This window comes from Rhinopithecus roxellana, chromosome 10 (assembly GCF_007565055.1).
Source record: "Rhinopithecus roxellana isolate Shanxi Qingling chromosome 10, ASM756505v1, whole genome shotgun sequence".
In the NCBI taxonomy this organism is placed as follows: domain Eukaryota; kingdom Metazoa; phylum Chordata; class Mammalia; order Primates; family Cercopithecidae; genus Rhinopithecus; species Rhinopithecus roxellana.
Window position 1 is genome coordinate 53,633,262 of NC_044558.1, and position 9,614 is coordinate 53,642,875.

At 58.2% G+C, this 9,614-nt stretch overlaps 1 protein-coding gene across 8 annotated transcripts; it reads right to left on the minus strand.

The window, feature by feature from the left end:
* Nucleotides 1-2: 2 nt before the first annotated feature.
* MBD6 (methyl-CpG binding domain protein 6) lies at nucleotides 3-9,424 on the minus strand. Of its 8 annotated transcripts, none has more exons than XR_004059506.1 (14): nucleotides 7,161-7,451; nucleotides 6,049-6,112; nucleotides 5,721-5,857; nucleotides 5,315-5,417; nucleotides 5,022-5,184; nucleotides 3,747-4,787; nucleotides 2,908-3,569; nucleotides 2,479-2,632; nucleotides 2,121-2,290; nucleotides 1,579-1,995; nucleotides 1,417-1,469; nucleotides 1,126-1,189; nucleotides 806-975; nucleotides 3-217 (listed from the first exon to the last, which is right to left on the minus strand). XR_004059506.1 is itself a non-coding variant. In XM_030938465.1 (13 exons), the coding sequence occupies exons 3-13, from the start codon at nucleotides 5,831-5,833 to the stop codon at nucleotides 901-903; spliced, it is 3,015 nt and encodes a 1,004-aa protein (XP_030794325.1). In that variant the 5' UTR covers nucleotides 5,834-5,857; nucleotides 6,049-6,112; nucleotides 9,403-9,424; the 3' UTR covers nucleotides 3-900. The 8 variants fall into 8 exon arrangements, 6 of the variants coding, with proteins under 6 accessions (XP_030794325.1, XP_030794326.1, XP_030794321.1 ...); XR_004059505.1 differs by having other exon boundaries at nucleotides 3-541; XM_030938465.1 differs by lacking the exon at nucleotides 7,161-7,451 and adding an exon at nucleotides 9,403-9,424 and having other exon boundaries at nucleotides 3-975.
* Nucleotides 9,425-9,614: the final 190 nt, after the last annotated feature.

Below are 9,614 nucleotides of genomic sequence, written 5' to 3' on the forward strand. Positions count from 1 at the left end.
GCCAGAGGTTCAAAATATTCTCATCTGTTAAATTAAGAGTGTCTCCCATAGAAAAGCAGTGGAGGCCCCATAGGGCAAGTACAAAACAGAATTAAAACTCCCAAGGGTCTTGTCTTTACAAAAGAAAAGGCAGGAGGCAGCCCCTGGACAGCTGGTCATGCTGGCCGCTCCGGTTGGACCACGTTGCATAATCCTCAGTCGCATCATCACAACGTCTCTGAGCGTTTTGATGGGGGGAGAAGGGGCAGTGTAGTGTGTATGGGAGGAGAGGCCCAGAGGGCTCTCTTTGCCCCCTTACCCCCTTTTTTATATCCCAGAGGAAAGTGGGGGGAACCTGGCTACACCTTGAAATGAGGCTATGTGTTTCAAACCTGGGGACAGGGGTAAGAGGGGATCTGTGCTTTGAGCAACCTGAGCCAGAGGCAGAGGGGTGTTGGAGGGGTAAGGGGAGGATGCATGATGCTTATTGCTTTGTACCTTTCACTGGGAAGGAGGGCAGCAGCCAACAGTAGCTCACAGGTTTGTAAACTGAGCCTGTTGGCTTTAAGAAGGGAGGCAATGAAATCGAATTAAATATAAAAGAGTCATTTGTGCAAAAATAACTTAAACAAATAAAAGACCTGGGGAAGGGGGTGTTCCCCTTAGCGCCTGGTGGGGAAAGGGCCATATACCATCCCCCCCAGGCCTTTTCAGTGACATGGCTTGGGGGGGAGGGGGTGAACTTCCCTGCCCCCTGCAATGGCTCAGGATGGGATTGTAGGGAAGGAGTTGCATTTGTGCTCTGAGTGGGGAGTAATGCCCCCACCCACTGTCCACAGGTGCAGGTGGCTGGCAGGGGCTCCCAAGGCTCAGCACTCAGCTCTCCCCAATCAGGGTTAGATCCAGCTCCAGGTATGGCTGCTATGGGGCCAGTTTCCTCCTCTTGTTTTTGGCAGGACGGCCAGGGCGGGCCCGGGGAGGCAGAGGGACAGCCGCCTAATACCAGAGGAGAAGTTGAAAGAAGTGGTCAATTGCTAGGTATCAGGAAGTCGTCTTTTCTCCCCACTCCCTCTAACTCTCCTTTACTCCTGCTGCCTCATCGCTTACACCCTACCCATACACCCACCCACCCAAACACACACTTACTCGGGCTGTAGGGCTGGGTTCCAAGGTAATGTCCTGGCGGGAGCTATTGCTGTTCCGCGTAGGGCTGCAACAAGGGGCACAGATGATCAGGAACAGCTCCCAAGCACCAGGTGAATTTCAGAAGTTTGGGTGGGAAACTTTTTACATTTGGATAGTCAAGGCATAATATCCTTACTCATATTCAAATAAGTATCTGCCCTTTTGAAAACCAAGCCACTATTTGGACGTTAGAACTGTCCAAACCAAAAAGAAGTAGGCAAAGGCCAGCACTATAGTAGGCCCATCACTCACTTGTATTTTCTCCTACGGCCACGACGAGACTTTCTGACTACTCCCGGGGGCACCTGAGAAAAGATGGACTGTGTGTGTGTGGGGGAAATTTCGAAAAAGGTACCACAGCCCCAGCCTTTCCTCAGAGCCCCTGAGCCCAGACTGCCAGCACTCTGCACTCACCTTAAGGTCCTCAGAATGGGGCCCAGGAGGGGGTGGATCCTTGGGCTCAGCACCCCCTTCAGCCAGCTCCCCATTATGCTGCCAATGGTGGGTTCTTCTTGGGGACCTTTCCATTTGTCCATTGAAGCCACCACGTGTCCCCCATTTGAGGGCCAGTCGGCCAGGCTCCCGCCGGCTGCCAGGCTTTCGGCCCCGAGCTGGCCTGGCCTCACCATTAATGCCCCTAAGTCCCCCTCCTCCCCTCCGGCCCCGTTTCCCTGACCCCCTCCCAGTGAGCAGCTCAGGGACTGGGGGGTCGGGAGAACCGTGGGGTGGGGCTAAGGCACTGAGGGGAGGCCGGGCAGGCTCTGGTTCGAGGGCTGAGGCGGGGCTCTCAGGGGGTAGACAGGGGGCTTCTGGCTGCTCTGGAGGGATCTGCTGGCAAAAAATAAGTTCTCAGTCAATCCCAAATATGGTTCCTCTTCTGCTATAACTCAGAAAGCCCTAACTTTCCAGTTTGAGAAAAAATTATCTCCCTGACAAATATATGCCCACACCCTCACCTGGAGACTCTGTAGCAGGCAGGCTAGGGGACTAGAAGCCTCTGAGAGGGGTGGAGGAGCTCCCCCCCCAGGGAGGAGCTGCAGCCCCAACTGGCCAGAGAGAAGAGGGCCAGGAGGCTGCAACAGGCCGGGGAGGGCTCCAGGGCTGCTGGTCAGCGAAGACAGGTCACCTGTTGAGAAATTATAGTCAGGGGTCTCTCCCTAGGCAAACCAATTAGGCTGAGCAGACCCTACTATTCTCTTTAGGCTTTATCCAGTGGCCAAAGACTTTCTTCCCCAATTTATTCAGCCACTACTCCCAGGTTTTACGGCTGCTTTTTCACACCAAGAGTGTGAATTCACACTCCCTCAGACTCACCCAGCAGGCTGGCACCCAGCAGAGGGCTAAGGAGTTGGGGGGGTCTCCCTGAGTTGGAGGGGGCCTTGCCCAGAGAGGAGGCTCCCGGGTCAGTAGTTGCCGTGGTGACACTGGAGGTAGGTGGTCCAGGTTGGGGGGCACTCAGGACACAGGGCTAAGAAAAAAGAATGATTCTAACACGTGTGTAAAATACTCAACAGATTTATAGCGCTTTCACATCCACTATCTGACTGAAGCCTCAAGTGAGATAGGCCATGCTTATTAAATACAGACCCAATTCTTGTAGTCATCCTACCCCCAGCCAAGAACTAAGGCCTCCCCAAAGGCCCCAAGGAAGAGCTCAGGAATGAAACTGAAAGCTTTTGATTCCCAGCTCCCATCTCTCATTCTACGTTGTGTTCTGTCCCAGCTACTCACCCCCATCCTCACCTGGGGGGGTGTCCCCGAGGGGGGATCCAGGCTGGCAGCCAGCAGCGCAGAATTTAAAGCTATGAGGGTAGGGGGGGCTGAAAGTGGGGGGAAAAGTAGGGGGGACAGGTCTCCCAAGCCTGAAAATGGCTCCCCACTTGGACCCCCGGCTCCCTCTGCAGATCCCTCCCCATCCCCAGTTGTGGGGCCCAGAGCCAACAGGGGCAGGAAAGAGGCAAGGAGGTTGCTGGGAGGTGCTGAAGGAGGTGGAAGAAGGTCTGAGGGTGGTGGAGGAAGCAAGGAAGCCACCAAAAGCGAAGGCCCTTCAGGCTCTCCTGGGGCTAGGGGAGGACCAGGTCCTCCTGGTGGGGGTAGCAGGGACTCAGGAGGAGGCTGTCCTCCTCCCCCAGCCAGCACACCAAATAAACTGTGGTTGAGCAATGGAGAAGGTGGAGGCTGCCCCAGACTCAGAGGGAGAGGCAAGGCCCCAAGCATCCCAGGGAAGCCAGCTCCACTCAGTGCCAGGCCCTGCTCCGGGCTGGGGAAAGGGAAAGCCTCTCCACCAGCCAGGGGAGGCAGAGGGCAGGCCGGGCCCGCCCCCATCCCCAGCCCTTCAGATGGGCTTTGAAGCACAGGGCTGGGGACTACCGGGGCTTTGGAGGCAGCTGGTGGGGCAGGGGCACCTGTAAAAGAGGAGAGAAATTCAGCTCAAGGGAGGCCCCTTCTCCCAGCATCCAAAGAAGCCAACCTCCCTGCCCCCAACCCAGAAAACCCTCAAAGAGCTCTCTGAACATTCCCCTAAATGCCTTGGCTGCCTCTTTCCAGCCAGGATGAGGAAGGGCTCCACAACACTCACATACCTGGCACACTGCTGAGGCTGCCACTGGTGGTCCCAGGCAGGGAGGACTGGATAGGGTGCCTGGGCTGGGGAGGGCTCCCTGAGGAGAGGGTTGGGGGAGGAGGAAGGTGTGCATCTGACCCCAAAAGGTTAAAGCTTCCATCAGAGTGGGAAGGGCCAGGGGTGGGGAGTCCCAGCAGGGACAGCACAGAAGGGAGAATTGGTTGGGATGGCTCTGGGAGAGAAAAGGGTTGGGGGACAGGAGCAGGGGCCCGAGGACGGCTCCGTCTAGGGGTTTGAGGGCCTCTCCCTTCTAGCAATCGAAATACAGTAGGGGGTCTGCGGGGACGACGCTGAGAGGGACGAAGTGATGAAGAGTGGGAAGCTGAGGGCACTGGGGCACGGGGCCTTCGGCCCTGTAAAGTGCTGGGAGGGGGTAGTGGGGGATGCTGTGCCTTGGCCGCTGCAGAGAGTAGGCTGCTAGCAAGGAAGGGGGGTGCCCCAGGCCCCTCCACCGTGGGGGCCCCTCCCAGGGGCCCCAAGACCAGGGGCAGGTGCATAGTGGCTGAAGACACTGGTGGCTGAATGGCAGGACCAGGGTGGGCGGGGAGATTATTGCTCGGGGGCAGGGGAGGGGGTGTTAAGGCATCACTACAGTGGAAGAGAGGAGGGTCTGAAGGTGGTGAGGAGGAGGCATGAGGGGCCGGAGGAGAGCCCAGGTCAGAGGGCACCAGGCTGGATCTGAGGGCAGCTCCCCAGTTGTATGAGGGAGCATTGAGGCTGATAGCAGGTGGAGGAGGTGGGGCTGGAGAGGGGGCATTGCCCCTTGGGAGGAAACGGGGGCTGCTACTGCCTCCAGAAGGGACTGGGTCAGGAAGCCTTGGTGGGAAAAGCCCCCCAGGGCCTGCTAGAGTGGGGAAGGCCTGGGAAGCTGAGGGTGGTTCTGGGGGAAGGGAGCCAGGACCCCCATTAAGTGGAGTTGTAGGAGGAACTCGACAGGGAGGGCGGGCAGAGGGGGGCCCTGGGGACACAGTGTGGAACATTTGGGGGCTCGCTCCCTCTCCTGCAATAAATGAAAAATGAAGGGTCAGCCTGTGGCTCCCCTTCCAAAAACTTTCTTTTGTCTTCTCTAGTCCCATCTCCCACAAGTTCCCAACCTCCCTGTGCCCTCCTCTCACCACGTAGCTCCCCACCCACTCCCCTTTCTCTTTGCTCCCTCTCATGGAACTCCTCCCACCACCAGCCTTCCAAGCCCTTAGGTTTTCCTCGGTCTTCTGTAAAGTGGCAGAAGACTCACCAGGAGAAGAGTGTGAGCAGGTGGTCTCCATGCTGCGGTACAGAGTTGCCATAGCAACAGCTTTCCGCCGGTGGTTGCACAGCTTGGTCATGTCCTCCTCTGATGCTGGCCCCACCCCAGCCCCACCCAGGGTCACCGGGGCCAAAGGGTCAAAGTTGAAAACCTGTAAGGTGGAAAGCAAGGACAGGGACCCTGAGGGGCTGGAATCTGTGAGAAGGGCAACCTCAGTCAGTGATCTGCATTAAGGCTTTTAGCTTATCTCTGTACTCTCAGGCACCCCTCACCACTCTGACCTTGGGGACATTAAGTGGACACTCCAGACCGCACTTGCAGGTCCCATCGCTGAGGAGGTAGCTCCGGGTTTGCTCCAAGGAAGACAGCTCTGTGCCACTTGGACTGGAAGAGGACAGGGTCAGAGGACATGGGGTTAGATGGCAGTGAATCAGGCAATACTCCTAAAGCACAGTGCTTAAGTTACAGATCCTCCTAGAAGAACAGAGGGTAAGGAATGTGGGAAGACACAGAAAGAGGGAGAATGGATTCAAAGGCCCAGAGCTACAGAAAGCAAAAAGGCTGAGGAAGGAAGGGGAAGAGAGGAGAGCAATCGGGTACCAGAGAGCTGAGCTAAGAGGAGAAGCGGAAGAAAGAAAACCCAGGCAACTGGAGTGGCAGAGCTTGGGGACCTGAGAAGATCCGTACCTGATGTAGAGCACAGCACCCTCTCGCACACAGCGCTGCCAGCCGATGGGGACAGATGTGGCCACAGGGCCCCCAGCTCTGTCTGCTCCACTGCTCTCATTGCCCCCATTCATTGTGTGTAATCAGCTCCCGCGTGCCTGATAACACAGACATCCATGTAGGCACTAGGAGGATTACACTGGGCGAGGTACCTGAAGGAGGACTCCAGGAAGGCAAAGGTTGTGGGGAGACCCAAGAAAACTCAGGGAAAGCCCCAGAGGAGCAAAGGGAACCCCTCAGAGAGCTGGGAGGGAGAATGAGGAGTCCTCTGCCGTATCACCACAGCTACCTGAACATCTCTGCAAACATTGTGGGGTCCAGTCTAAAGCCGGGGCCACCAGCTTAGCCCACACCTGCAACGCAAAGTAGAGAGAGGGGACTATCAGGAGTCTGCCCAACTCTGAAGAGCACCACAGCCCAGCACCCTCTCAAGAGAAAGATCCTTAACAATGTGAGGCAAGCGCCTATAAAGATCTCGGGGATCTGCTGGCTTCGTCTACAACCATCCTTTCCAAGCCCAGTCCCTAGGGACCAGAGGATCAGACCCTCAGCTCCCTGGGACCAAGAAAGTCTAGCACAATTCTTAGGGATATGAAGGGCAAGGCCTCCTGTCCATTCGGAATTGAAAACTTCAACCAGGAGTATGGGCACATTCCCATAATGCTAGGCCACTAGGAAGTTTCCCAGAGTGTCTGGCTCCTGTCGTTCCCTACCCAGGAAGATGATATAAAAAGTACAGATTGCCCCACAGGTCACCAGGCAATTGCCCAACTGCCCGCTGGGGTGGTACCAGCAGAACTCCCCCCGTGCCTGCTCCATCAGACAATCGCTGATCTAGTTCATTCGGGTCTTAAGAGGTGAGGATCACAGCTCAGTCTTCTCCCAGGATCCTGAGAAGCTCCTGATTTTCCCTCAAGCCTAAGGCAAAGAAATTCAGAACCTCCTATCCCACTGACTCCAAGAGAGCCTGTCCTCCGATATCTCCAAGAGAGCCTATCCTCCGACAGGAGGGGAAGCCCCTCCAACCTGCAGGTACCCTCCCCAGCCTCACCATCGCTCCCACCCCACACTGGCGGCTTCCAAACTTTCCCTCTCATAACAAGGCGCCCTGTCACCCAGACTGCTTCCCTCAGCTTGAGGAGGAGGGGAAGGCGCACGAAGTAGGAAGGAACTTGGGGAGAGGGCGGGCGGAGGGTGGGCGAAGCACTGAGGGGAGGGCGGTGAAGAAGGCAGAAGTCAGGCAGTGAGAGGGAGAAGCGGCGGGGGCAGGTGAGGGCGGGGGAGTGGGGATGGGGCCGGGGAAAGGGGCCGAGAGGACGCGGAGGGGGCAGAGGGTAGGGACAGGAGAGGAGGGGAGGGGAGGGGGAGGGGCGGGGTGGGGGGGCCGGGCCCCGCACTCACCGCGGCCCATGGTTCGGCCGGCCCCGCCCTGCGCAGTCGCGGCCCAGAGAGTGAGTGGGAGGGGGTGGGAGGAGGGTCGGTGGAGCCCGAGCCTCCGGTACGGCCCCGGCCGGTCCTAGCAGGAAGCGCCGCTGCCGCCGCCGCGGATCACCGAGCGGCCTCCCGCGCATGCGCCATGGGGGCCAGGGGCAGCCCTGGGGATTCCGTTCCCAGAAGGCACCGCGCAGGCTGCTGCCGCTGCCGCCGCCGCCGCCGTCGCTGCCGCAGTCCACCGCCGCAGCCACCGCCGCCTCCGCCGCTGCCCGGACGGGAGAGGGGCGGGGCCGGGCCCCCGCCCAGCGGACAGCGACGAGCCAACTGGAGGGGCCGCAGTGCGCATGCGGGAGCGCGCCTACCCCTCCCCCACAACCCCCCATTAATCCCCAAGAGAACAAACACCCCACGCGGCCCCCCTCCCTCCGCGGAAGGATCTGCGCCTCTTCCCAGGCCACTGGTGGCCAATCCCAGCCCTCCTCGGGGAGGGGCCCCTTCCAAAGCCACAGTCTGTTGCGGGAGCCAGGAATGCCAGGTCCGGGAGGGGCCAGGCCCGAAAGATGAAAGTCGCGACTTGCCCTGCCCCGCCCCAAAGGCTTCCCGGGTAGTGTGCTGAGACTTGACCCGCCTCTCCAGGTCAACATGTCACAACACGACCTCGGCCTGTCAAGTCACATGACCTCTGCCTGTCACTGACAACCTGGTCTGTCTTTAGGCCAGGAGAGACCATCTGGTCCACCCCCCACACCACCCCCATTTTCAGAGGGGAAATGGAGGTGTGGAGCAGCGGAGCAGCCTAACCAAAGACCTGTCACAGACACACCACTCCAGTCACAACCGGCCTTGTGACAGTTTCTACTTCTCTGGCTGCCCCCATTGAGGGTATGACAGGATATGTAACAGGCCACCACATGGCCTCTGTTTTCAAGGCACAAGAAAAATACTTTGCATTCTGCGTGGTGCGTTTTACTTTTGTTCAAGTTGCCTCCAAGTTCATGGTTCTCATTTTACCTTTACAACTCTTTAATTTACAACCAAGGACGGTAAGATCCCTTGGTAAGTGAGGGGGAGTTGAGGCTAAAATCGCGGCTCCGGTCTCCCCAGTCCAGGGCGGTCCTGCGCTGAAGTGCACTTACACGTCTCAGGATGAGACTCCGCTGTAAATCTCGACCCGAACACCTAGGAGGCAGGCCTGTGCCGCGCTCCTCACAGCAGGGAGTCACAGGACTTGCTGTCTGGTACAGCAAGAGAGGGTCTTGGTCTTGGAGAAAGCCGTAAGAGTACAGTGGGGGAAAATAGGTGGCCAAACAGAATCGGGTCCACTGGGTAAAATACATGACTTCTGGCAGGCTGAGGGCTTAGCAACTCCAAGGTAAAAGTCAAGGGCGCTGTTGTGAGAGAAGCGGAAAATGACTACCAAGGGATTCCAGTACCTCGGCCCCTTCTGGGAGATTTACGGGGCTAGACCACCCCCGTTTTTTTGTTTTTCGTTTTCGGTGAAACGTAGTCTCGCTCTGTCACCCAGGCTGGAGTGCAGTGGCGCGATCTCGGTCACCGCAACAGACGCCTCCAGGGTTCAAGCGATTCTCCTGCCTCAGCCTCCAGCGTAGCTGGGATTACAGGCGCGCATCACCACACCCGGCTAATTTTTGTATTTTTAGTAGAGACGGGGTTTCACCATGTTGGTCAGGCTGATCTCGAACTCCTGACCTCAAGTGATCCGCTCTCCTCAGCCTCCCAAAGTGCTGGGATTACAGGCATGAGTCACCGAGCCCGGAGACCTCTTTAAGAAGACTCGAGATGTCGACAATCCCAGTGGATGGATACCAACTTTCAAAGGAAAAGTTCAAAAGGCCTATGTGCCCATTAGCTGGGAGGGGCCAAGGAAAATGGGAGTCCCTTATAGTGGAGGTAAAACGGCGGCTAAAGCTAGGTGGGCGGAACAGCAGCTTCTGGGGGAGACAAGCCGCAAAGAGACTCCACACGACCGACTAAGGACGGCCAACGCTGATGGCCGTTGGGGCCGTTGGGCGCCGGGAGCTGGCGCCCCGCCCTCTCTCCTTTTCCCCCACCCTCCGCACCTCCCACCACCCTCGTAGTCCCCTGCGCGTGCGCGTGCAGACACCGGTTGCCAAACATTGCATCATCCCCGCCCCCCTTTTCTCCCCTCCCCCCGCTACACTCCCCTCCGCGCGCGCGCATGACTCACCCACCGCCTCCGTGAAGCCTCGTGACCCAAAGCCACTTCCGGGTCCGACACTACGTCGACCCCCTAGCGAGAGGGAGCGACGGGGGCGGTCCTGCGAAGCTCCTGAGTGGCGGATACGAGGGACGAGGCGGGACCAATGCAGGCGTGCCACTTTCTGATTGGTAGGTTTTAGGGTCCCGCCCCTGAGAGGAGGGCAAGGCCATGGTAAAAGA

What these genes read in the sequence shown, in the direction of transcription:
- MBD6 (XM_030938465.1), bottom strand. Translation starts at nt 5,833, where the DNA reads ATGAATGGGGGCAATGAGAGCAGTGGAGCAGACAGAGCTGGGGGCCCT. An exon ending in CTGCTCACACTCTTCTCCTG is followed by an intron (nt 4,788 to 5,021) that starts GTGAGTCTTCTG and finishes CATTTATTGCAG; the next exon opens with GAGAGGGAGCGAGCCCCCAA. An exon ending in CCTCGGGGACACCCCCCCAG is followed by an intron (nt 2,633 to 2,907) that starts GTGAGGATGGGG and finishes CTTTTTTCTTAG; the next exon opens with CCCTGTGTCCTGAGTGCCCC.